We start from the raw sequence: 27,692 nt of genomic DNA on the forward strand, positions 1-27,692 counted from the left end.
AGAGACAGAGGGAGTGAGGGTGAGAGAAAGGTGGTACAACAACAAAGTGGATTCATATCGGTAGTTTGGCCTGTCTGTTGCTGGTTCACCCTGTAGTCCTCACACCTCAGTATGCTGAAGTTTCTGCTGACTCTCTGCCTGTTCCTGCAGACTGCAATAACCAGAAGCACCGATGACCTGTAAGTGGATTGTTTGTAATAGCCAGTACTGTTGGCTTTTTCATAAGGAATGTAACTTTTTGACCGGAGCATGTCAGTATGTATCAGGTTGTAGCATAGTGTGAATTTTAAAATGAACATCAGATGTGATCATTTTTCATTACAATTGATGGACAGTTTTCTGCAAAACTTTTATTGTTAGATATTCAAAATGGCTTCAACGTTTAGGCTTAGACTTAAAGTTGTTACTTGAGTTGCTGTCTGTTCTTTTAAAATTGTTCTTTTAAAAAACTGTTTCTCATTCTCTCCATAAGTGTGTACCAATTCCTCAGTGCAGTTACTGTAGTTCTTCCAGAACTTTTTTTATGTACATTATTTTTTCCACACATTTCCAGACATTTTTGGTTATTTGTGAAATAAATACTTCATGATACCTTTCCACTTTTAATATTCTTTAAAGAATTTACCTGGTGACAGTAACATCCCAAACAGTAGGAGGCAGCAAGGAGACACTATGTGCCCAGATTCATCATGCAAAGGAGCCAGTTTCCTTTGTGGTAACCCTGGAAATGGAAGATGGAGGCAACACCACTCTGCTGGAGGAGCTGGCTGTGGCACAGTTCTACCGCTGTGTGCAGTTCCGGGTTTGTTGGACAAGCTTTGTTGTATCTTTTAGTTTCATGCATCACAAAGGAAAGGACATTTATGGGGTGGCAACATAGCCTAGTGGTACTGGGGATGTAGAGTTGGGCTGCAGGTTCAGTTCTATAGAAAGCCTTGGGGCAAGAGACTCAGTCAAATTGCTCCAAGTAAAAATTCAGGCATTTGAATTAATGTGTAATAATGCTACTAAAGGTAATGAAGGATGGGATTATTATGTGACATCACCAACTGTTGTTTTATTAGAAAAAAGAAGAAATGTGAAATGCTTTTATTGTTTTATTTATTTTATGTGGTTTTGTTGTTTGTTTGCCCCTGAATTGCATTGCCATTGTATGTTCAACATTTGCCACCCCAGGTAGTTGTTTTTTGTATGTGCATTTCAAGTTAAAATAATAAAAAAAATATATGGTCATAAAAAAGTTAATGAAAAGCTGAAAAATAATATTAATGAATTATGATAATTATTAGTAGTAATACATTCCTCTTCCCTCTAATGCTAGGTTCCGTTGGTAATTATTGATACTGTTGCCAGAATTCGTGCTACTGTACAAGTTGGGGAGACATCTTTGAACAAGACAACCAAAATCCTTATCCAACGAAGACCCTTAATCAGTGTCATACAGACAGACAAGCCCATTTACAAACCAGGACAGACCGGTAATTTTAAATTGTCAGATTGTCAGAATTACACTCTTGATATGTGTTGTGAAAATGCAACGGTCATTCATAAGCAATAGTCGAGGTGTCCATTAAAATATTCAGATGGTGTCTGTATAAAGGATGACAAACAATGCAGAAGATATTATTGCCATAATAAATACAATAAATAAGTGCCTTAAAGCATGTAACAGTAAAAAATAACTCCACCTGAAGTAAGCCTGAAGAATTGCATATCATGTTTTAAGTGACTTGTAGTATGTGTTTGTGTTATACATTGTTTTGCTCTTCCTTGGTAAAAATTATAGTGAAATTTTCCTTGCCAGTAAAACTTTCTCTCTTTCTGTCTTATTCCAGTGAAGTTCCGCATTGTCTCTATGGATTCCAATTTTTTGCCTGCCAACGAAGTGGTAAGACATTTTGTGTGAGAATACATGGAAAAGGCAGAGAAGCAATGTCAGCATGCAGCAGTGAAGAACAGAACATTAATGACAGTCATTTAGGGACATTTATCTCAGCTCTAAAGATGGTCAAGATCGTACTTTAAATGTGTGCCTCAGAAATGGCCTGTTTAGTAATAATGGAGAGAGTTGGTGAACTGAGATGGTTAGGGAGGGGGTAGAGTGTTTGAGAAAAGGCAACATTCATTTGGTCAGAGTTCAATCAGACAAGTTTTTGTTTGAACAGAACCTCTAAATAAATAAATGTCTGAGGCCTGTGTGCCAAGGGTCAGGAACAAACTGGTAGAAATTCATTTGGGTGATGAAGCAAAGTTGGAGTAACAGGAAATGTTGATGCACACGAGTGGGCTAAATGGTATCATTTACCCTCTGCTTTTCTTTTGCAGTTTCAGACTGTGGAATTGTTGGTGAGGCATCCTCAACAGCTGTTGCCGTTTACCTTAACCCCACCCCTACCACCACTTTTATGAAGTTAATGCTTGAAGAAAACTAAGTTTCCTCAGATATAATATGCTTCTCTTTGTGCTGATGTATCTTTGTTTCTTCATGTTCATGTCTGTTAGACTCCCTGTTTAATTGTGTATATGTCTGTACACCCCCTGGGCTTCTCTGTCTATGTCCCAACGGTTGCTGAGTGGAAGGGTGAGAGCAGGTACCACAATTAAGGGTGGAAAGAACGTCATAGCAAGAAAAGTTGGGGCACTAGGGGACACAAATGTACTGTACTAAATGTGACATGTAAATTAGTTTCTCTCTTGTATTACAATTAAGTTTTCCCCCTAAGCAGGAGGGTGGTGGAGTATCACTTAAACAGTTCCTGTAATTACTGACATCACACGTGAATTTTTGCAGAATGAAGCCGCTGTAAAAGAGTGTCCTTCGGACTTTTGATATGCTATCTATAGAGGGACTGTGTACTGAATTATTTATCTAAGCTGTCTAGTTTAGTGGGACAAGAGGCGCTTCCTGGCTGGGAAGCCAGGCACATACTCAGTGCAGACACTCCCAGGGAGGCATTGCCAGTCTGTCTGCAGACTACTTTCACAGAAGAATACACTTTCGAGCACCACCTCTCTTAGTTTTAACTGGAAATGACTGTGTCTCCTTTCATTTACATTTACATTGTTTTCATTTAGCAGATGTTCTAACACAGTGTGATTTACATGTTAGTGCACATAAAAAGGCTGGATGGTAGCATAGCCACAAAAGTTATCCATGAGACAACAGGAAGAGCAGCATTGTATAAAAAAGCCAACATTATGCCACATGTGGGGGGACAATGTGAAAGGAGTCAAAAGTTATAGTGCTAGGGTCCCGAGTGGTTCAGTTAGTAAGGTGTTCTTTCTGAGTGTAGACTGAGCCCTATGGCTCAGTTTTGATCTCGCTGTTCTCAGACACTTTGCAATTCATCAGGTATGTTACACACGTAACAAGGTACCTGTGAGTTGCTTGGATGACTGTGAGTGAGGCTCCTATCCTCCAACTGAAGCCCAGTTCACTCTGGTGTGCTGTGTGACCTGTAGTGAGAGAATTAGCTGTCATATCAGAAGAATGCATCAGTCTGACTTCAGCTCTCTTGCAAAAGTGCACACAAACAAGCTCAATGTATAGTTAATGATTCCAAAACATGAAATGGGAAATAGCATTAAAAATAAAAAAATAAATAAAAACGCTATAGGCACTGGTGTGTGATGTATGACAGCGTTTCTCAGACCTCTCCTGGAGGACCCCTTGTCCTACATGTTTTAGATCTCTCCAAAGCTGATTCAAATGATCAACTCGTTATGAACTCCTGAAGCTGCTTAATAACAAACTGATCATTTGAATCGGCTGTGTTGGAGCAGGGAGAGACAAAAAACATGCAGGACAAGATGTCCTCCAGGAGAGGTTTGAGAAACACTGATGTATGACAATGATGTCCAATTTGGTGGAACTTACAAGAATTAGCGTATGGCACTGAGGTGAGAGAGAGGGGGGTGGAACAGAGGAAGGCCGTGAGTAGATATGACTAAACTGCTGCCACCTTCCCAAGCCAAAGGCAGGGAGGAGTACTGTAGCAGACAGAGGAGAAGGTGTCTGTCACTGGTTTCATGTCTTTCTCTTCCTTTCCCTTTCATAGGACCCTGTCTTCAACCGTATTGCCCAGTGGTTGAACCAGTCTACTGCCAGCGGCATATTGGATCTGTCTCACCCCACAACCCCCGAAACCAGTCAGGGTGCCTACCACATCGCCGCTCGGAACAGGGAGGGCGCCCGTGTCACTCAATCCTTTGAAATCAAGGAATATGGTCAGGAGACATTTCTGTGTCACATCCTAAAATGTTCAATCCGTTTTCGTGCTCTCACTGATTTGTAGTAGCTTAGATAGATGTTTAGATATCACACGGTCCTGCATTTTTATATATATATATGTGTGTGTGTGTGTGTGTGTGTGTGTGTTTGTAATGGCAATCATTAAGATGCTTCAGGGTGATGAATCTCGCTCTTGTGTGTTTCATATGTGCTTAAATATCTACCTTTCCCCTGACAACAGGGGAACAACCAATACCTGTATTTCCATATTCTGTTTTTTCAGTTCTGCCCAACTTTGAGGTGAAAATCCACATCCCAGATGTTATAAGCTTTGCAGACAGAGAAGTGCAATATAAGATTTGTGGGAGGTATGTGACCTTTGCGGCCATTGTTGTAGCTGTTGGCTGCTGTTGCTTTTGCCATGTAGGCTGACTGCTGTTAGCTGGTTCACTTACTGCTGTAGTGGTACATGCATGCTTTTGTGCTTGCTTTTTTTTTTTACACTGAACACAATGTAATGTAATGTACTTTGGATTAGCGTAGTTTATGTCTATAATCTACAGAATGGTAGGATGTATTTGCCCTTGAAGTAGTATTTTTCTCAACATTTACTGAACATAGAGAGATATTTTTTCTAAGTTAAGCAGGAGTAATGGGGTGGGCAGATAACTAGCTGAAGGGAGGCTTCATGAGTTTTCTCTCTCAGGGCACAAAAAGCCAGCACAGTTACCAAGTGCTACCTCTGTTTAAGGATAGCACAAGGCATGAAGAATGACAGCAGTGCTAATATTGATATTCTCCCCTGTTTTTGAGACAAGAGTGATTGATTTTAGGGGTATGGAGTGTCACAAACACAGTGGCACATGCACAGTGGTCTAAAAAGTCTGCTCATGGATTCTTTTCCTGCTCATAGTTTTTCAGTTGCAATGGGACTTTGGTGTTTCTAATACTTGTATTTATAAGAAGCATTTCCAAAAAAAAACAAAACACAAAAACGATTTCATCGGGGGAGGATAGCATTTGTAGATACTGCGCAGCCCGTGAGATTTTTTACATTTTTGTTTGTGACCTTTAAATATTTTCTGTCAAATACAGAGTGACCCAAAGGTACTTGGATAATATGGTTGAAGGAGGCCTGGGGCTGATTTACAGATAATTATATAATTTAATATGTATATATCTACTTGGAATTCATTGGTATGTTTTAAATTATGTTTTTCATGATGTATATGAAAATTTATCCCAATGGAATGTGCTTAGTTGCATATAAAAATCACAGAGCAGGTCAGTATATCTTTCAGGATGGATTTGTAAGAAGTTCCTATAGGCTTTTCAAGTGAACACTCTCACTGGGCATTATTTCTTCAGAGAGCTACATTTGATCTTTTTTAACATGGTGTTTCAGTGATATGAGTTGCATGGCCAGTGATTCTCTCAAGGTAAGTGTTGTGTGTTTGTTTTCAGGTACACCTATGGGAAGCCTGTCCAGGGAACCGTGACCGTGCAGCTCAACCAAAGGAACATTGTGTATTTCTTCTTCCGTTCCTCAGGGCTGATTCGATACTTTCAGGAGATGGTTAGGAGACAATATGGCCTCATAAACTCAGTTGTAAAATACATATTTCATTTCATGAATGGTAAAAGAGTTTATGCATGCACAACATCTAGTACAAGGAAATTTATATAAGCAAGAATGAATTTAATGTCTGTGGATGTGGCATGCTACTAATAACTCCTCAGTTTAAGTCTCAATCTGCTGTAATTTCTGAAAAATCTTTTGTCCAGGAAAGAAAACAAGTTATGATACAATCATTAGTAATGTGCCTATTTGATGTTGTGAAGTCTGCAGGAGCTGTGAGTCACCCTCTCAGTTCGGACAGCTGACAGATCTGACAACACTTTAGCTGTAGGTCCATCTCTGCTATCATCTGAGTAATGATGATACACTATTAGAGGATCTGACTGTAGGAGTAGTCTAAATGATTCTGTCCAGCACAAATGGACAGGTTACAGACACACAGGTCTGATTCCATCTTGACCAAAGTAATCTCATCCATGGGTAACTCTCTTTCTGGCCAGTACCCCAAACCACACCCTAACCCCAACCTTTACTGAATTTGTAGATCATAACTTTTAAATACATAAGCCATCGTGCCCCCAACTCTGTTTTACGTCTGTGTCTGAAATAACTGCCGGGAACCATCCTTAACAGTTTTGACACTGCTTCTTTTATAATAGTTTACCACACAGAAGTGCAGATACCTAAAATGGACCTTTTGGCCAGATTGCCAAGGTGGAGCTCAGGGTTCGAATTACGGGAGTTGGATCGGGGATGTATGACCCCCCCTAATTAAGACTTGAACCCGCCCCAAAAGAGGTAAAAACAACAGTTCGGGGGGGGGGGGGGGGGGGGGGGGGGGGGGGGGGGGGGGGGGGGTCGAAACATTTATAAATCCTTCTTACCTGTAATTGTAAATATTACAAAGTATGGCCCACTTTAGGGGTGTCTGAAATCGTATTACAATATTCTTCCAGGCATGAATATGGGAAATATATTGTAATATTTACAATTACAGGTAATTACAGGTAACATTTACAAATGTTTCAACCCCCCCAAACTGTTGTTTTTACCTCTTTTGGTGGGGTTCAAGTCTTAATTAGGGGGGTCAGACCCCCCCCATTCCCCCTGTAATTCAAAACCTGGTGGAGCTGCTGTCCTGGGAGTATCTGGCTCTTGTGTCTGCAATGATGTTTTGATCCAGATACTCCCTATTCTTACATTGCAGTTTCAGCAGGACTGTGTGCATTTCCTGTCAGCATTTCTTGTCAGCACCTTGGGAAAGTCTTTGTACAGATCCAGATTAGCTCCGGTGTTCAAACATGACCTGTATTGCAGGCTTCATCTTTCCACACTTATCTGACCCCTGTCGATATGCGATTGTTTCATCTAGATCAAAACTGATGAGACTGGATGTGCCACACATACTATCAAGCTGGAACAATTTGGATTGGGTTATAGCTACAGCTTGGAGGTGGAGAGTGAGATGGTGGAACATGGAACAGGTAAGGATTGCTATGATATCTCCTATAGCTCTGAATTAAAGTCAAAATAACAAAGTAAGTAAAAACCCAAAAATCTTTGTCAGATATTGTTCAAACTTATCTGGGTATTGCTCTGAGTTCAGATAGTACATTACATTACATTATTGTCATTTAGCAGACACTCTTATCCAGAGCGACTTCCATATTGACTGTTCTCAGTTGATGTACTCCCAGTGAGCATATCACACTAAACAGCCAGTTAAACTCTCTTCAGCACTAAGTCCTCCAAGTGAGAGGCAGGTATTGTAGTTTGGCAGGTTTAATGTAGAAAACTGTGAAACTATGAAATACAGCAATGGAATGTACCAATAATCAGTAAATAAAGTTCACATTGATTTGCAACATAATGCATTTCCCCTTACAAGTAAAAAAGTAAATATTATATAGTTATAACTCATAGCTATTCTTTATTAGGGAACAGGATATGTTTAATATGAAGTAGCTATGCTAACAAATAATGAAGCAACAGCAATTAAAGGTGCTATTGGCTAATAGATAATATGTAAACAAACATGTGTGGTAGATGTTTCACTTACTGATAATGCCACTTCGAGGGTTATAAGGAAAGGATTGTTTGAGATTGCTGTCTAAACATGTGAATTAAGTGTACACTTGTAGTGTACACTTGAATGCAGTAACATAACACTGGAAATACTTCCTGAATGAACTGACAAAGGATGTTGGTTAATCCTTCATTACAGAGGTCACTAATTGAACTTGAGCTCCAAAACACATATGTTACAATTTTACATGCTATCCATTTATACAGCTGAATATTTGCTGATGCAATTGTGGGTTAAGTACCTTGCCCAAGGGTACAGCAGCAGTGCCCCAGCAGGGAATCAAACCTTTTGATTACAAGCCCTGCTCCTTACCACTATGCTACACTGTAAAATAACATAAGGTTATTTTATGTCAGATACCAGAAAACAACTGCATGCTAAATACATATAAAGTGGATTTGACAATGGCGGTTATTTTAAGAGAAACGGTAGTACGTTTTTTAAGACTGTCCAAAAAAAGAATGAATCAAAGCGGAGTAATTATTCATCATATCTAGTGTCAAGGCAAGCTGATGACAGATTGCAGTATGAACATGGTGACTTTCTTTTTCAGGTGTTATTGTGAAAGCTGAAAGAAAAGTGCTGGTCAAAACTGATAAGCTTTTGTTTGAGTTTCAAGATGCCCCCATAAACTTCAAGCGTGGAATAGAGTATGAGGGAAAGGTAACCCCATATGCCATTCTCATGTACTCCATTGTGAAATAATGTTTCTCTTTGAGAGTGCATCAGACATTTACTAGCCATGGGAGGCTTTAAAACAATGACAATGATTGATGCCTTTTTGATTTAAAATTATTTCATCTGTTTTTTCAATCCATATTAAAAGGGAACACCCACTACATTACATTATTTTCATTTAGCAGGCACTCTTATCTAGAGCAAAATACATAGGTTATAGTTTTATCCATTTACACAGACTGATATTTACTGAGACAACTGTGGGTAAATTTCTGCCTAAGGGTGCCACAGCAGTGCCGCGGCAGGGAACTGAACCAGCAGCCTTTTGGTTACAAGCCCTGCTCCTTACCAGTATGCCTCACTACTGCCCCAATAGCATAAATTGATTTATTGTTGGTAGGGAACCTGGTAATTGGGAACCAGAGTATATGCTCTGTGTCGGCTTGAGGTCAATCAGAGCAGCAAACACAGGCCATCCACACATTGTTAAGATCCCTTTATCTGCACAGCCTTGTGATTCTGAACCACAATACTGGGTTCTACTACATATGTAATATTAAGTGATGATGTGTCTGTCCTGGTCACAGCTCAGAGGGGTTGTAGTAATTTACAGAAATATGGATTTTGACTGGGTTTCTGTAAGAAAACAATGGCTATGGTGTTTTTTCATGTTTTTTTTTTTTTTTTTTTTTTTTTATGAAGTATGAAGTCAGATCTGCGAAAGAGCCAAAGTCTGTGTTTAAATAATAAGTCTGACTGCATATCACATCTGCCATTTGTTTTCAGGTCATTGTGAAAAATGTACCCTCCTTCCCTGTGTCCAACAAGACCATCTCCCTCTCTGCCGCATACGGATACACAGGCAAGACTGAAACCTGGACACTGACAACTGACATTGAGGGAGTGGCTCGCTTCTCATTGGACACCTCTCTTTGGGAAGACTTTGTCACATTACAGGTCAGGCCCCTTCTTTCTCTCTGTCTTTGACTTTTCCGTGCTTCATGAGAAAAGAGGGAATCTGCAGAAACAGATGTGTGTGGTCATACAAGCTGATACGTATTCACTGGCTTCACGTCATCACAGTATGATGATGGATGGCTGCATTTTGTTGTTTCACGACAGGGGGAAGGACTGTCCTGATCAGATGTTGAGCACCAGACTTGTGAATGAATTTGTTTTATTTCTGTGCCCTAAATACAGGCATATGACCACATGGAAACCTCATCAACAGGCTATGCACGTACAGACTATGAAAAAGCTGTCCATCATGTCCATGAATTTTATTCAAAGAGTCAGAGCTTCATGACAATCAAACAGGCCGAAGGACCACTTTCTTGCGATCAAGACAGTCAGGTCCTGGTGCGCTACTTCCTCAAGGGAGAGGAGCTTAAGGGTCATGAGGTCATGGACTTTTTCTACCTGGTGAGTTCTCATCTTCAAACAAGCAGGTTTTCGTCATGCTCATACACCTTTTAGATTGGGAGAGAATGTGCTCTTTTAGGGGGAACAAGTTTACCTGGGAAAGTTCCAGAACAGCAGGAAGGCGGAAGTAACCACAAATATCACAATACCAGTGCGGAAGAGTGGAGCCAGTGTTTGGTTGTTGTTGTTCTTTTTTTTCCATGGTTAGTTTCGTGAACACATTTTAACCACAAGTCTAATCAGCTGGTAGTTTAGGCTTCCCCTTCTCAGCTAGCTGCTCAGCCACTCATTAACTGAGCAGCGCATTTATTGGGTGTGTCTGCACTGAAGCGCCAGTGGAATCGGCAGCCTTGTCTCAAACTCGTCACGCAAAGACGTGGTCGTACAAAGACAAAGGAGTCTATCTACAGCATCCCATTAGGGGAGGTCACTGGGGGATGCCCTGCTTCATCACAATCCTATAGTGTAGTTATTAATTATCTATGTGCATCTAATCCCATGCATTATACACTGCCTGGCCAAAAAAAAAGTTGCTGTTTGGATTTAAATAAGCAAATGATCTGGGGTTGCTTCAATTGGTCAGGTCTAGGCTCAGCAACATTATGTGGCAATAAAATGAAGTTAGCTGAGTACCTGAATGTACTGACCAAGTTATCCCATCAATGGATTTTTTTCTTCCCTGATGGCACGGGCATATTCCAAGACAACAATGCCAAGATTCATTGGGCTCAAATTGTGAAAGAGTGGCTCAGGGAGAATGAGGAATCATTTTCACACATGAATTGGCCGCCACAGAGCCCTGACCTTAACCCCATTGAAAGTCTTCGGGATGCGCTGGAGAACACTTTACGGAGTGGTTCGACTCTCCCGTCATCAATACAAGCTCTTGGCCAAAAAGTAATGCAACTCTGGAAATAAATGTTGTGACGTTGCATAAGGTTGTCAAAACAATGCCACGGCAAATGCGCACCATAATCAAAGCTAAAGGCGGTCCAACAAAATATTAAAGTGTGCTACTTTTTTTTTGGCCAGGCAGCATATGTGGATATGTGTATTTTATGCTTTAGAGTATGTGTTGCAATGGTACAATCCCTCTTTCGGGTATATTGTGTGGCACTTGCGGGTTGGGCCAGAGATATACTTGTGATCTCAGCCCCATGTTTGGCACAGGCTTTTGTTTGTGTGTGGATGGTGTCCTTGTTTGTGAAAGAGTGTGTAGTGGATGTCAAAAATGTGAGCAAATTTATATCAAATATAATGTATATATATCTAATATAATATATAATAATATAATACAATATATCTTGTATGTTGCTCTGGATAAGAACATCTGCTAAGTGAAAAAATGTAAATATAAGTTGTCATGACTGAACTGTACAGGAGTTTTTAATTCCTTCAATTACATTGGATTCCACTTGCATCGCAGGTGTTCCAGAGTAACTTACATAGCTCGTGATTTTTTATGCATTTCCATTTTCAGAGGACATTTCGTAGGAGATTTACTCATGTAGTTTGTTACCTTTGTCCAAGGGTGCAATACTAGTGGCCCACCTGTGTATGAATCTGGCAACCTTTGGGTTACAAGCCCTGCTCCTTACCATTATATCACACTGCTGCATACTGCATTTCCCTCTGACCTCTACAGACAGCAGGTGCTGTGTCTCCATGCTGCCTGTGTCTAAATCTTGTGCCGTCACAGTTTGGCTAAACACGACACCCCTATGTGTTACCTAGGTCATGTCGAGAGGGAGCATTGTGCAGCACGGGCGTACTCGTGTGGCGGTGGGCAGTGGATCAGGTGACGGAACATGGAAAATACATCCTCCTGTCAGCTTCACCGAGTTTCTGAGGAGCACAAAACGGTTTTCCCTTATACATGCAAATCATGAAACATGTATTGTGTGGCTCCTTGCCGGAGCCAAATGACTTGCAATGAAACGTTGTTTTTTTTTTTTTTTTTGTAACTGTGGCTATTTGGTGTTGTTCCAGAAAAGACAGGGCAGTTGTCCGTCCCCTTGCGGCAGATGGCAGATCTGACCCCTTATGCCCAGGTGATGGTTTACACAGTGTTGCCTAATAGAGAGGTTGTGGCAGACAGCTCTGACTTCCCCATCCAGCGGTGCTTCAAGAACCGGGTAAGCAGTACCTACTGTCTAGAGAGAGTGGCAAGGTTGAATTGAATTTTGCAGGGGAACCCATTAAAATGTCACTGCAACTATATACTATATATATATTACTATGTTATATATATATATATATATATATATATAGTTTTCAAAAAAAGTATTAAAGAAAAAAAAACTTGGTATGTCTTGGTTGCATATGTCTGCACAATGTGTATATCTGTGTACATCTGTGTACTTTTTTTTCAGGTGTCTGTCCAGTTCTCTTCCCCCCAGGAGCTTCCTGGGGAGAGGACAAGCCTGGAGTTGCGGGCCCAGCCGGGGTCACTGTGTTCCCTTCGGGCCGTTGATCAGTCTGTCTTTCTCATGAGCCCAGAGCGGGACCTTGCACGGACAGTAAAATATCACTGTTCCTCCAGAACATAATAAAACACTTCACATATGCTCTTTTACTTTGTAGTCCATAATAATTAGTGTAAGCCATGTTATTTTTATTTTATTTAACGAGGGATTCTATAAAAATTCTGGGCACGTACATTTTGCCCTTTTTGTGAAATATTCTCTTTCCATCTCCTTGCTCACTCTGTTTATAAGGTTTTTGATCGGCTGCCAGTTTCAAAGCTGTCCTCGTATCCATACAATGTTGAGGACTATGAGCCTGCTCCTTGCATTTCCAGGAAACAGCGTTCTCTCAATGAATTTAAGAAATCTGATACCTACCTGCTCTTTCAGGTAATGTTCTTGGCAGTGTGACACAGTGGTAAAGAAATGGCTTAGAAAAAAAGGTTTGCATGTTTGAATCATGGTTGGGCGCAGTAGCAAAATAAATTGGAGGAATATTTGCTCATTTTTCTGTTAACCCAAATACATTTTCAACACTACTTTTTCTTCATAAAGTGGATCAGTAACTATGAAGAGATAGTAAGACTAAATCAAGGGTAAGCAGACAGCTTAGTCAGATTTGATCAGTTGAGCGCCTGGTCGTGTCAGTGTTGGCATACCAACCATATAAGAGTGGCATACATGTCAGGAGACCACTTTCCTAGTTTAGGGAAGCAATTGTACTTTTCTTCTGGGTATAGGAAGTGACATCGCCTGTCCTGTAGTGTATACTTACAGGTATACACACCTTACTGAGCTTCACAACATTATTGAAAAGCTTTACCAAACAAAAAAAGAGATGAACAGGAAGCATTTAATTAAAATATGTTGATAGATATCTTCCCACAAACTTCAAGAGTCTTTTTTTCCCTTGCATTTCAGGGAGTTGGCATTAAGGCCCTTACCAACTTAAACATGAAAAAACCTGTCGAGTGTCATCCGGGTGGTATATCAGGAATTGTACCTTTATTTTCTCTTTCTCCAACCATTAATGTTCTCCAGCTATGCATTTTGGATGAGCTTATTTGTTGCCAAAAGTGTCTCAGATGTTTTCTTGCTCTCTTTTTTGACTGTTGGATGGTTTTGTTCACCATTAGGCTCTTTTGGTCCTGGTGGTTCGAGAATGCAGATGTCATTGCCAGACACTATTCGCTCCTACTTCCCTGAGACATGGATCTGGGAACTGGTGCCAGTTGGGTGTGTATCATAAAGCTTGCGTCTCAAAGGGCAGGTACTCCCTGACCTCGGAGACAAATCTGGACAGCTCATTAGGCTCAGCACCCTCCTCCTGCTGACTCTGCAGCCTGAATGCAGTGCCTTGCTGGCTACTCCTTCTCCTTCCTCTTCCACACAGGGAATCGGGTTCAGTGAAACTGGAACGCACTGTCCCTGACACAATCACCAAATGGGTGGCGGATGCGTTCTGCACTTCTTCGGCCGGATTCGGCCTGGCCACCAACAGCAGCCTCACCGTCTTCCAGCCCGTCTTCGTGAGCCTGACACTGCCGCACTCTGTCATCCGCGGGGAGGAGCTCACACTGAGGGCCATGGTCTTCAACTACCTCTCCAAGTGCATCATGGTAGGCACTGCCCAGTTCCAGCTCTAAGAAATACCTTGACAGCACCTATCATTTTGCCCTTTTTTCCCTGTGCTTCCCTAAACCTTCTCTTGTCCCTTTTCCATTGAAATCTAACCTTTACCAAATGTCATGTTTTGATCACTGTTCCCATATCATTGTGAGCATCACCTATAATTAGCGCCTGGAGTTTTAATCCACTGCACGACCTGCAAGGCTTTCAACCTGTATTTCAATCATAATCCTCCAGACATCCCTGTAGGCACTCCGATCTCAGCAATCAGCACAGGCATGTGAATAATTATACAATATTCACTTGCATAACTGTAACTATAAAGACTTCACTGGTGGAAAAATACAAAAGTTTTGTACAGGTAACAGAGGGGGAAATGACACATACATGCATGAGCAGTTTAAAGAGGCATTTTGAGTAAATGAGTGCAACAAAATTTGCCTCGTACACCGCACACCAGTGGATGCAACTTATTTTGCACAACAGCAAATATGTCATTAAACCAAACAAAAAAGATAATGCAGCAAAATTAAATATCACATAAACACTAAAAGATCACCCAGGATTAACACAGGGGAGGGGGAATTCTCTGTCAAAACAAATAGGGGGAAAAAGAAGGGTGTCTTTCATGATTTCACATGCATTCATCTGTGCAAATATTCCCCTTGAAAAAGTGAATCGGTCCAAATTACATGCATTTTTAGTCAAGCGTGTAATAAACAGAAGTCAGAGCCCTGGACTTTGCTTCACGAAACTGTCTTATGTGACATTTATGTTCCTTTTCTATTTATTTATTTTGTGAGCTCCTGTTTCAAACAATTTGTCCATTTTTCCTTTTTTGCTTTTCTTTGCACTACTTTTGCTTTGAATATTTTAAATTACTGATGCTTTATCTTCACCGTTGCTGAAAAATACAACAGTGGATGTAAACATAGCTGTCAATCTTCATGCTTTTGAAGCTGAATTTATCATAATTAAATGAATAATTGAGGTAATTGCAGTACTGCAATAGGATAACTGTTTAACAAGTGGCTTGAACCTGAGGGGATATCGACCTCTTGCTGCTGGAGGACTGATATGCATGCAAAAAAAAAAACAACTGTAGCTGTAAGTGTAACTCCAGGCCCTGCGTATAATGACAGCTCTTTCTGGCAGCCAAGTCAAGTCTGTCTCTGGTAGCTATTGATGTGGGCTCAAACAGTGATTGGAATTCATCAGTATGTGTGTTTCCTTTGTCTTCAGGTGCACGTCACCCTGGAGAACTCTACTAATTTTAAATCTGAGCCCTGCAAAGGCTGTGTGTACAGGAAGTGTCTCTGTGGGGAGAAGCCAGAGGTCTTCAGCTGGCTGCTTACCCCTACTTCTCTAGGTGGGTCACAGTGCTCCTCCCAAAGCAAAGCACATTGATGGTGTACAACCTCTGCGACAGCATGGTCATTCTTCTGGTTGTTTGACAAGCACTGCCCCTCTAATCAGCCGAACCTTGGATTTGTTGGAGAGTAGATTCCAATATTTAATCTTCATTTGCCGCAGTTAGCTTGATGTATGTAGCAGTCCAAGGCGTGCCTTTACCAGTTAGACAGTTCCACTCTCTGCCTTAAGAACGGAACAGACACTAACCACCGAAGCTATAAGTCAGCCAGAGGGAACGTATATTTCTAAGGCAAACTTTGCCTGCTTTCTCCCAGGTGAGGTGAGCATTAAAGTAAGTGCCGAGGCCCTGAGCACGGAAGACCTGTGTGGCAACGAGGTGGCCACTGTACCTGAGAAGGGAGGCATCGACACTGTCATCCGTACACTGCGGGTGGAGGTGAGAGGCCACTCTGATGCCTTGCATGGCCCTCCATCTGCTCATGAGATGAGGACAGTAGGGTGGTGCAGTGGTTAAGGAATCTGACTCCTCGCCAGAAGGTTGCAGGGCCAAAAAAAATTACATCATTTCCAAAAAGATGCCAGCACTGGGTGATTCTTTGTGAAATGGGACTGGCTTACAGCCCTCTCAGGGTTTGTTGCAAGTTAGCGCATGCATTTGTTTTATGGATGTAGTCCAATTTTCAAATTCATGTCAGAATTCATAACGTCTGAGATGCAGTAAATGGAGGTTGTTGTTTTTTGTCCTTTTAAATGATACATAATAAATGTTTGATGGTTTCAAATTCAAGAATAAGAAAGTTCAAAACATAGCATTGATTTTTGTAAAGTATTTGGTCTAATTTAGGTATGATATGATATTTACCATGTACTCGCATGTATGATTCTGTTGAGAATTTTAGGTATGATAGGTTGTTCATATAAAATAGACTGGTGCTTCTAATGACCTGATTCTTCTGTTCTCTCTCAGCCTGAGGGAGTAAGACAGACAATAACCCACAATGCACTGCTCTGTCCTCAAGGTAACTGCTCTTTACTGTCCCTTACAAAGAAGGGCTTCACTCATAACAGATAACACAGTCAGCACTTTCCATGAAGGGTCTGACACAGAAACTTTTTCATGCCCTTATGAACACGACATACACATTCGTAATCATTTCTGTAAAAATACACATCATAGGCGACTCAGCTATAGAATACTGGCTTAGTGTGTTATGGTACAGTCACTTGGGATACAGATCATGACAGTCTATGGCAGCTGCCACAGGTTTTAAGTAGTGATTAAGTAGCTCTTATGCATGAGCTTAAGAAAGCATTACCAAAAAAAGTAACACATGCAAACATGTAAAATCCCAGAAACAATCCCAACACCTTCAGCTGTGTTTCCATATACAGTATATAAATTATATCACACATGTTAGAAATATATTGGTAAGTGACATGTCCGTGGCCTCTGTGCATTTGTAGAGTCTAGCGCAGCAAAATGCAACTCACAACATGAGTGAGTTTTGCGTGTAAAACAATGCACAGTGCAGTATTGGCAGTGAGCAGGGTGTTACCCAATGCTTTACCTCCGCGACTGCGGTCACCGTGTTACAGGTGGCACCGTGAAGAAGACCATTTCCCTGGAGCTGCCTGAGGACATAGTGGAAGGCTCTGCCAAGGCATCGCTCTCAGTACTGGGTGAGCAGGTTTTCTTGTCCATCACGGTGTTTGAATTCGAGGTCTGTGCTCCTGGAGGTACAGAACCAAATCTGTTTACATTACACTCATTCATTTAGCAGATGCTCTCTTATCCAGAGCAACTTGGCAGGGGGAAAAATTCAGCTTGTAATAAAAGGCATGTGCTTCAGTTCTGCATAAAATAAATCCTACTAAGCATGTATAAATGAGATCTAAAAGGGAATTTTCTAGGTGTGTATCCAGCAAAACACTTTCAAATGCACAAAACTGTCACTTTTTCTCCCAAAAGATAAAGGTCCAGTGTTCGTTGTGTCCCCTGAAGACCTTGTAGCATTTACTTAGCTGTCTGACCTCTCTCAACAGGAGACCTAATTGGGAGCTTCATGAGGAATGTGGATGGCTTGTTGGCCATGCCGTATGGCTGCGGAGAGCAAAACATGCTCCTCTTTGCCCCCAACATCTACATTCTCAGGTACCTGGACAGGACACGACAGCTGACCCCGCAGATCAAGGCCAAGACCGTCAAATACCTGGAGAATGGTGAGTGTTGGGGGTGGGGCCAGAGAACAGGTATCTTATGTGCCATTGTAAGGGAAGAATCACCAGTGTTACTGAAGTTGCTTGATTGTATTTTTTTTTTTCCGTAATCGAAACAAAAAGGCACTACAAAATGTCTACTAAAGGGGAAAATCTTACTCTAGAACTTTCATAAATTATAGATCACAGCATAGTTTAAGTGTTAAGGTGCATATTTGTACATTTGTTATTATGTTAATGAATTGATTAATTCATTGATTTCATTTTTTTTTCATCTGTAGTGTATCGAGGTATGTACCAAACCATGACATGAAATGCCAAGGTATGTACTGCTCTGAACTTCGTAGTCCATAAAACTCACACAAAATAGGTTTCCAAGGACTGGTTTTCCTTACTGTGTTGCCAAGTCTAGCCAAGCTGTGGGTTCGTTTCTCAGGTGAGGCACATTTGTTGCAATCTGGAGTTAACTTTACCAAAATCGCTTCAGTAAGAGTGCAGCAGCATAAATGGGCAATATATAATACATAAGATGTGAACACCACCTTGGCCAAAGATGTTGAGTAACTTCATAATATAATTAACACTTAAATGCTTTTATCCTGTAGGTTATCAACAGCAACTGAACTACAAGCATGAGGATGGTTCCTACAGTGCCTTTGGAAAGAAAGATCTCTCAGGAAACACATGGTCAGTCTTGGGCCTAGTGCCCCCATGCCCCACCCACTCTCACCCTTTGACACAGACAAAGAATCTGTTCACTGCTCTAAATTAACAGGGAAGATTGCTCGTAATCTTCTACTGTGATACCTATCTTGTATATTATCCGCCAATCAGCCAAAGCTCCCAGCGCATCAATGGGATTTTGTTAAGATTAGTTCAGATCTCTAGTGTCAGTTTCTTTGTGTCCAGGCTGACCGCGTTGGTCATGCAGTCTTTTGGGAGTGCAAGGCCATACATCTTTATAGATCCGGAGCACATCAAGAAAGCCAAGAAGTGGTTAGTCCGTCAGCAACAAGCTAACGGTTGCTTTAAGTCAGTGGGGAAACTCTTCAACAACGAAATAAAGGTGAGAGGAAATAGATAAGTAAAACAACTCAAACACACATTTAAAATAATTCTCTGCCGCTGAGCCGTCCTCGCTTAGTAATTAACCTCCTTTGTGTTCACAACAGAACTTTTTCTAGGGTTTTTAAATTATGTGAACACTAAAAACTAGAGGTCTCTGGAGTACAGGAGGAGAGGTGATCATCAAAAAAAGGAAATTCATGAAGTTGCTCACTGGATACATGGCATATCAGAAAAAAAGATAAAAAGTTTGCTTTTAGAAATTCAACTTCCCATTCCACAAAAATGCAATGCAGTTTTTTGGCTAGGATGCAATTTCACTGGTAAATGTTAAGATACAATACAGAAACACAAAGAGGTTTGATCACAAGCATATCCCTGTCTCCATATACGTATAGACCTAGGTCTCCAGTTCTTTAAAAAAATGGGTCAATTGGCTCATTTCAGCATAGAAAAGTAAATTGATTTGGTAAATTAACAAAGAGAATGTGGTAGGTGAAAATGAGAATTAGATCACTCATCGACTTTGTTTTCGGCCTGTTTTTGAACTGAGAATGATTTAAAGCTCACACCAATAATCTGTATGACAACACATTAAAATACTTAACTACTGATAATTTTTTTTTTTTCAGAAAAATGATCTTGGTGGATTTAAGATCTCACGCGAATATAAAGTTGAATATCGTTACTCATTACTTAAATATGATTTTTGGTGAGCCTGTTAATCAGTGTGGGACAGGGCTGAAGGAAGGGTTGGCATGGTAACTGCAGAGGTGGTTGTGTCCACAGGGGGCAGACAGCAATGAGGTGGTGCTGACCGCCTATGTCACGGCAGCTCTCCTGAAACTGAACGGCAACATCACTGTGAGTACACACTGGCGCCATTTAACCCAGAACCTGTAGACACAGCAAGCCCTGTTCACAGGGAGTGTCTCTAATGTCCTCAGCTCTGACCTGGACCATATAGAGTCCCTCTTAACAGCCACACAGGAGACATGCTAGTATTTGCAGGTCATTCACAGATCAAGTATTATGATATTTATGGACAGCAATACACTGTTTACTCAACTCCTATGGAACGGCGGACCAATAAGATACTCTCATAATACCACAAAGTTCTTTGTCATTTTTTAAGGTAAATATTTTTCCCTTTTCAAAATGTTACTGTATATCTGGTACTGTTCAGACTGACCAACCAGGCTATATAAGCAAGGCATAGGGTTTGTGTTATTCACAACATCACAATAACATTTGAATCTCCCTGCATTCTGTACTTACCACTGGCATGTACATTCTAAATGTAATATATTGTAAAATATATTTGCATTACTGATTCATGTGGGGTTCCTCTGTTTTGTGTGTCAGAATCTCGTGGTGCAGAGGGGTCTGTCCTGTCTGAAGGAGGCCTCTGATCAGCTCAACAGCACCTACACTACTGCCCTGCTCTCTTACACCTTCACCCTGGCCAAAGAACATGATTTGAGGACCCGTCTGATTGGTCAGCTGGATAAAGAGGCTAAGACTTCAGGTAGCCTCCACTCCGATAATTAAGCCGTGCAACATTCTAGTCATCATCAGTACTTGCCTTTAAGATGCTCTTGCTTTCTACCATGACAATGTTCAATTTCACTGTTGGAGGTGGAAACATTGGAAACCTTATAACTAATATCAGAAGTGTTCTGTATTGCTGGTCCCAATAAGTGTTTCATATGCCACCGATATGACCTATTTTGGATGATCTTCAGTTAGTCTTACAGCAGGCATAAAGTGGCTAAAGCATTCTTTGTGCAAACACAAATTTTCCAGTATTTTCAGACCAAAATTCAATCAAGAGACTGACCTATTTAACGATCATTAATAAATAATCAAAAATAAACTGGCTCAATTATCCATTAAGGGAAGAAAAATATGATCAAAAATAAACATAGAAAACCGCTAGCCCTTCTGAATCTTTCCCTGATCTATCCTATGGTCTGATCCATACCGCAATGATATTGACATCATTTGATTTGACCAAAAAATCAAGTCAAAGACGCTGAGTATGTGCCTTGAAAAATTACACTAAGAAGGGTTTCATTAAAAGTCAGTGCTTTCTTTTACTGTATCGCAGTACAACTCAAAGTATCTCAGACTGACAGAGATCTCAATGAATAGATGACTAGTATAGGAAACACCAGTGAAGATCATATGCTCTGTGGTAACAGGTGAATATGCACCAGTATGTTTGCATGTACATGCACACGCATAAGGGTGAAAGCATGTTGGCAGAGGAGATGGTTGTGGTCTCACCTGTGCCTACCATGTCAGGAGGTGTTCGTCACTGGGAGCGCGCCGGGGCGTCTGCAGTAGACTCCCTGGACGTGGAGATGACAGCGTACGTGCTTTTAGCCCTCCTCTCTGGGCCTTCTCTTCCTGGCTTTGGCCTGGGCTACTCTGCCACCATCGTCCGATGGCTCACCCAGCAGCAGAACTCCCACGGAGGCTTCTTCTCCACACAGGTCCTCAGCCTTTTTCTCTTAGCTTTCATGCACGTCACTTGCTCTCCCCCTCTCTTTCTTCTCAGCCTCACTTCTTCTCACATAACGCGCTCACATAATTTACCATGTTTCATTTTTGATCAGTTGCTCATTAAATTCTCCTTCGGCTGTATCTGTTTGCATCAGTTTAACGTGTTTGTGGCTCCCTCTGCAGTTCGGTTCGGTGACTGCACAGTAGTCCTATGCTGTTATGAGCGCTTGCCCTTTCTCTCACTCTCCTTCTCTTCTGTCCCCCCCCCCCCCCCCGCCACTCTTTCCCTCTCCAGGATACGGCAGTGGCTCTGCAGGCTCTGACGCTGTTTGGTGCTGCCACCTTCAGTCCGGAGGGCGCCAGCACCTTGACAGTTGCCTCTTCAAATGGCTCTAACAGGCAGTTCAGCATTGATCAGCACAATCGGCTTCTCTACCAGGAGGAGCGGTTGCAGGAGGTGCCTGGGAACTACAACATCGAGGCAGAGGGTACAGCGTGTGTTTTCGCCCAGGTCAGCACCAGGCTGTGCGGTGGTGCTCCCGCATGCTAGGCCTGCTCCTTTATCTTTTTTCCCATGGTCAGATTTATTAGCTGGCCGCAAACCTACTCATGAGATGTGTACAGCTACCTACTATATTAGAGAGTGCATTCTATTGTGTAGGAAACTGTAAATATTGTTTTTTACAAAACCTCAAAACCCTCACTGCAGACCTTATCACTTGTTCCAAAAACCACTACTACTTTTACTCTGCTGAATTAGCCAGGATAATTTCAGTAGGCCACTAATAGTGGCCACCAGCTGTGACATGCAAGTTTATCTTGTGGCCTAGGCTTCCTGCAACTGCTCTGACAAAAATGTCGTCGCATTGGTCTCAGTGTCCTCAGACGTCTGTCTTTCTGTCAGATTGCTCTGCACTACAACATCCCAGTGCCTCCAGAATTCTCTGCTTTTAATATGACAACCCTGGTGACAGGGAATTGTAGAGGCTCAGAGAGGCGGTCCCTGACGGTGTCTGTGGATGTGAGGTTGGTCTCGGTTCCTTTTGCTGTGACACAACAAATATTTTCTCTGATCATCTTCTCTCAAATGCAGTGAATTTATACCACAACTACCAATATTCTGTTGGAACCCGTGGAACTTAGTGGGATCCAATCTCATTGCAGCGCTCTACCATGAGGCCTATCAGGGCCATACTGCAGAGTTGGGTGTGAATCATGGGTGTTTATACGCCTGCCAGTTTTGAGAAGTTTTTTTTAATAAACATTCAAGGAGTCCAAGGGAGAAAAGTAGAAGACAAAGAATAGTACGTACAAAAACAGCAGTATGCCTTCAGTGCTTGGGCCCCTGATATTAATCTTACACAGAGTGAAAAACAAAATAGAGAGATGCAGAGATATTACAAGAGAATACAACAGAACTAACGTTGTGTGGCAGGTACACTGGAACAAGGATGAAAACAAACATGGTGATCGTCAGCATGCGACTCCTGTCCGGATTCCTACCAGAAGAAAACTCCCTCACAGTGGTGAGTCACCTTTTATGTTCCCTAATAATTATTCCTTCCTTTATTTGTTCATTTCTGTACAGTTCATTCCCATCAGCAATACCCTGCTAATCTGGACAGGGTACTGCCACCCTGGTGTATGGATTTTCTAATACTGTACATGGCATTATTAATGGATTACATTTGAAAATATATCAGATATTGCCTGAATGCATTGTGATAAAAGTCACTATATACAGTACTGTGCAAAAGTATTAGGCACGTAAGATTTTTCACAAAACATTTGTCTTAAAACAGTTCTTTTCTATCTTCTCCATTATTGTGTCAATAACAAATATCATATTTTAGATTTCTGAACATTTCTTTTGAACATAGTGAAATGTGCCACTAAGACTAAATAAAGAAAGAAAGTGGCAAACTAACACAAAACCTTCCAGACCCTCCAAACCTTTTTGTAGGCATATACTCCAATGCATGATAAAACAACTATACCAAACAACTAAACAAAACAGGTGGTAATCATTAGCAACATAAGCAGGTTTAACCACAATTATTAACTGAAACAGAAACTCTGTGTAAAGGGAATAAAACTTGGTGAAATTCAGCCATACTGAAAAGGTGAGGTTGCAGAACAGATTGCTAATTTTACACCATGACGAGGGTGAGCATAGAGATGCAACACAAGGGGGTCATCCTGCATTAGCAAGGTCTATCACAGGCAGAAATTTTGAGTGAGACAGGTGTTTCCAGATGTGCTATCCAAGCTCTTCTGAAGAAGCACAAAGAAACGGGCAAGGTTGAGGACCAGAAACGCAGTGGTCGGCCAAGGAAACTTAGTTCAGCAGAAGAAAGACACATCCAGTTGACGTCCCTCCACAATCGGAAGCTGTCAAGCAGTGCCATCAGCTCAGAGCTGGCAGCAACCACAGGGACGCTGGTACACCCATCTACAGTCTGGAGAAGTCTGGTCACAAGTGCTCTCAAGGGAAGACTTGCAGCCAAAAAGACATTCCTCAGATGTGGAAACAAAGCCAAATGACTCATCTATGCATGAAAACACAAGACCTGGGATGCAGCACAATGGCATCAGGTGCTCTGGACCGATGAGGCCAAATTTGAAATATTTGGCTCTAGAAGAAGGCAGTTCGTTCTTTGAAGGGCTGGAGGACGCTACAAGGATGAGTGTCTGCGGGCAACAGTAAAGCATGGTGGAGGTTCCTTGCAGGTTTGGGGCTGCATTGCTGCAAATGGAGTTGGGGATTTGGTCAGAATTAGTAGCCTCCTCAATGCTGAGAAATACAAGCAGATTCTTATCCATCATGCAATACCATCAGGGAGGCATCTGATTGGTCCTAAATTCATTCTGCAGCATGACAATGACCCCAAACATACAGCCAGAGTGATAAAAACTGTCTTCACCAAAAAGAGGAACAAGGGGTACTGCAACAGATGGTGTGGCCCCCACAAAGCCCTGATCTCAACATCATCGAGTCAGTCTGGGATTACGTGAAGAGACAGAAAGAATTGAAACAGCCAAAACCCATAGAGGAACTGTGGCAAGTTCTCCAAGGTGCTTGGAAAAACCTACCTGCCGAGTACCTTACAAAACTGTGCACAAGTATACCTAAGCGAATCGGTGATGTTTTGAAAGCCAGGGGTGGTCATACTAAATATTGATTTAACTATTGATTTTTCTGTTTCGTGCACTTTGTATGTTGTTAATACATACATTAAAAGCTATTCATTTCATTATTTTGAAAGCATTCTGAATTTACATCACTTTTTCACAAGTGCCTAAAACTTTGCACAGTACTGTATGTAACTGAAGTAGGAGGCAGGTGATGTTATTATTATTATGCTTGCCTGCAGATGAAAGCTGATCCCGCTGTGAAACGTATTGAAGAGGAAGATGGTCACATAATCATCTATCTGGATGAGGTAAAACCATAATAACAAAGTTACTTACTAGCTCAAAGATTAGATAATATAATATAATTCAGTAGTTGTGGCATCTGTCAGCTATAAATACCAATAATATGTGTATAATATTGCAAAAGTGATACCCTGGGACCATATTTAATGGAATATGGTATATTTATGTTTCTACTGATGTGCATATTCATATATCTAACTTTGACAATAGGGTTTGGAATACCTCGAGAACAGGATTTATGACATAAATGATGTAATGTTTACATTTCAAGTGTTTGCCTTCCTTGTAGCTGATGAATATGAGGCCCAAAAGGTATATTCTGACCATATTTGAGGATGTACCAGTAAGGAACCTGAAGCCTGCCATTTTGAAGGTCTACGACTACTACAAGACAAGTATGACATTGTCACGTTTCAATCCTAATCTTAACCCTCCACCAACTGCAACAGAAATTGCGCAAATATGTCTAAAAGGAATGCAGTCACACACGCTGGTTGACTGAGTTTTGTTGTATTTGACTGATAACATTTTTGTGTTATGTTGAAATAAGACATTTTCCTTTTGCCTTGGTGCCTCAGGTGACAAGGCTGTGAGTAGGTACAGCTCCCCCTGTGTAGAGGGTAAGTATTGCATGGCAGTTGGCTGGCCTTATGATCCACTCATGTCCATGAATAGAGTAACTTTTTTTAGTTGGGTCTGTTTTGAAGCAACAAAAGCATCAGCATTGACATTTGGTAGCTGCAACTTCAAATCAGTCCAAATCTATCCAAATCAAATCAAAACAATCCAAGCCACTGATGTTATATCCCTGAGTACAGGCTTGTAGCTGCTAGTTCAATATGGAGCATATTCACTGCTGTCTTTGGGTGGGAAAATGACATCTGTTACTGGCAGGTCTATATTTGGTTGGGATGGTTGTGTAGCAGTTGAAGAAGTCCACTTGTAAGTAGAAGATGGTATGTTTAAAATCCCTGGTGCTGCAGTTGTATCTTAAACAAATGCATCAGTGAGTATTCATGGTGTAATTGTCATCTTCACTCTAATGAGCTCTATGCTGCCTGTGTGAGAGTTGCTTTTTCCTGTTTTAGATTAGCACTTCCCCTTAAAATGACACCAAGACACATGGTCGAGGGTGTCCCAATAAGGAAAAGGAATTTTAAACACTACACTTGAATATTAGGGTGATTATATTGTGTTGCTCATGTCAATGATAGCCCTTAGTGTCCTGGGCAAGTGTCCCAATTTAATGGGTTGCGTACTGTAAATTCCTGTCTCTTCACCCTATCTTACAGGACCTTACAGGATCCTCTGGAAAATCTTGATTTTACATCTCAATGTGATACTTCTAAAGTGATTCTCCACTTCATTGCCATGGCTTGATCATGTGTCTTGTTACAGGTGGTGCTTAGACCTACTGTGAGAGGCCAGACTGGACCAGCCCCATCAATGGCTGTTCACATAACCAGAGATGTAGACTCGTGCGCTCAAAATCAATAGTTCCCAACTGTTTTTGTTGTTTTTTTCTTTCACACTTGTACATTTTTAATGGATCAATATGTGACACTGCACTGCAAATAAAACTTAAATATAAATGCATTTTATCAGTGCTTATCTTATGATCACCTTTTATTAAAAAGGCAGGAAAAGCATGCACATCCTTTTTTATGTCACGTGTTTGGCCTGAGAATGCCCATTTCATGTCTAATGTAAATGGTCTGCATTATGCCCACTAATGTCTGAGCACAAATAACGAATCTTGTTGGGAATTTAGTACTATGCCATGTTACACATATGTGTATGCCATGCATATACCAATCAGTAATAGATCTGGTAAACTCCACATTGTACATGAAGGAGATATGTGAAGCCTGCCATGTCATGCCTGGGGTACTGTTGCTTTGTCTAAGGTAAACAGGGAGGGTTAAGCTGCTCCAATGACACAAAGAATGAAGACACGCTCTGAATTATGTGCTTAGTAAAGTACAGAGGTGCACAAAAGTATTAAAGTGCGGAAAAAAGAGAATGTATTCATGTATCCATGCATATCATTTGCCATTGATGGTGGCAGTGTAGCACAGTGGAAAGGAGCAGGGCTTGTACCCGAAAGGTTGTTCAGTTGGGGCAGGGTCCTGAACCCAGAATTACCTCAGTAAATGTCCAGCTGTATAAATGGATAACATGCAAAAACGGTAACGTATGGAAGCGGCTCTGGATAAGAGCATCTGTTAAAGGACAATAATGCAATGTAATGTAGGGGAAACAAAGCTAATAACCAGTATATTGTGTCTTCCTGATTTAGTCTTCAGATTTCCACATATGTTCTATATGTTCCATGCCTAAAGCAATAGATGGCTAACCGCTTGTTTTGCAACGGAACATGATTTGTTTCTCTGCTAAGTGAGGAAAGTAAACTGTTGCCAACAGAGGAGACATTTCCATCTCTCTCAGTTTCAAATAGAAAATCACAGAACACATTTTGTACTGCATGAAAAAAATAAGATGTGTATTGTTTAATTTTTTATGATTGTGGCATTCGGCTTTATTGTTAAATTTAGTCCTGGATGTTGTCTGAATGTATAGTCGTGAATTACATAAAATTTTGTAAAAGTGATGCGTTTTAGTTCCTCAAACATACCATTATGTCCAGACAGGCGCCATGACCTTACTATCGTGCGTAAAATAAGTTTTTCATCAATCCCGATTTTTGATTAACACCTTAAAAGTACGAGCACAACTGAAGCACAGTTTCCTTGAGATTCGAAGAAACACTTACATTTGGAATGAGGGAGCAATTGGCTATGCCCTTTCAAAAACTGCACATGTCGTTGTGCGACATTTACTGCCATTTCAATTAATATACTCTAGGATTGCTGTTATACTGCTGTCTGTTGTAATGTTTGCTGTGCTAACAATTTAAATGAGAAATACAAATACATACTGCAGAGGAGAGGGTATGTGTGTGCGCATGCGGGTGTCTCCTTTGCTAAGCAGTCAGCTGGC

At 41.1% G+C, this 27,692-nt stretch overlaps 1 protein-coding gene across 2 annotated transcripts; it reads left to right on the forward strand.

The window, feature by feature from the left end:
* LOC118788838 (alpha-2-macroglobulin-like) lies at window positions 1-26,455 on the forward strand. 2 transcript variants are annotated; one of them, XM_036544964.1, is made up of 37 exons: window positions 1-179; window positions 619-802; window positions 1,322-1,478; window positions 1,836-1,888; window positions 2,326-2,346; window positions 4,059-4,227; window positions 4,515-4,599; window positions 5,696-5,807; window positions 7,183-7,294; window positions 8,450-8,559; window positions 9,361-9,531; window positions 9,775-9,996; window positions 11,731-11,794; window positions 11,986-12,131; window positions 12,369-12,515; window positions 12,714-12,851; window positions 13,383-13,455; window positions 13,598-13,697; window positions 13,855-14,080; window positions 15,333-15,459; window positions 15,779-15,900; window positions 16,432-16,483; window positions 17,061-17,144; window positions 17,508-17,684; window positions 17,963-17,971; window positions 18,287-18,368; window positions 18,591-18,747; window positions 19,536-19,610; window positions 20,112-20,274; window positions 21,054-21,244; window positions 21,550-21,765; window positions 22,159-22,280; window positions 22,690-22,780; window positions 24,629-24,697; window positions 24,982-25,087; window positions 25,271-25,312; window positions 26,091-26,455. In XM_036544964.1, exons 1-37 carry the CDS (start codon window positions 112-114, stop codon window positions 26,099-26,101), a joined length of 4,254 nt encoding a protein of 1,417 aa, XP_036400857.1. In that variant the 5' UTR covers window positions 1-111; the 3' UTR covers window positions 26,102-26,455. The 2 variants fall into 2 exon arrangements, with proteins under 2 accessions (XP_036400857.1, XP_036400858.1); XM_036544965.1 differs by having other exon boundaries at window positions 13,383-13,446.
* Window positions 26,456-27,692: the final 1,237 nt, after the last annotated feature.

Source organism: Megalops cyprinoides, chromosome 14 (assembly GCF_013368585.1).
Source record: "Megalops cyprinoides isolate fMegCyp1 chromosome 14, fMegCyp1.pri, whole genome shotgun sequence".
In the NCBI taxonomy this organism is placed as follows: domain Eukaryota; kingdom Metazoa; phylum Chordata; class Actinopteri; order Elopiformes; family Megalopidae; genus Megalops; species Megalops cyprinoides.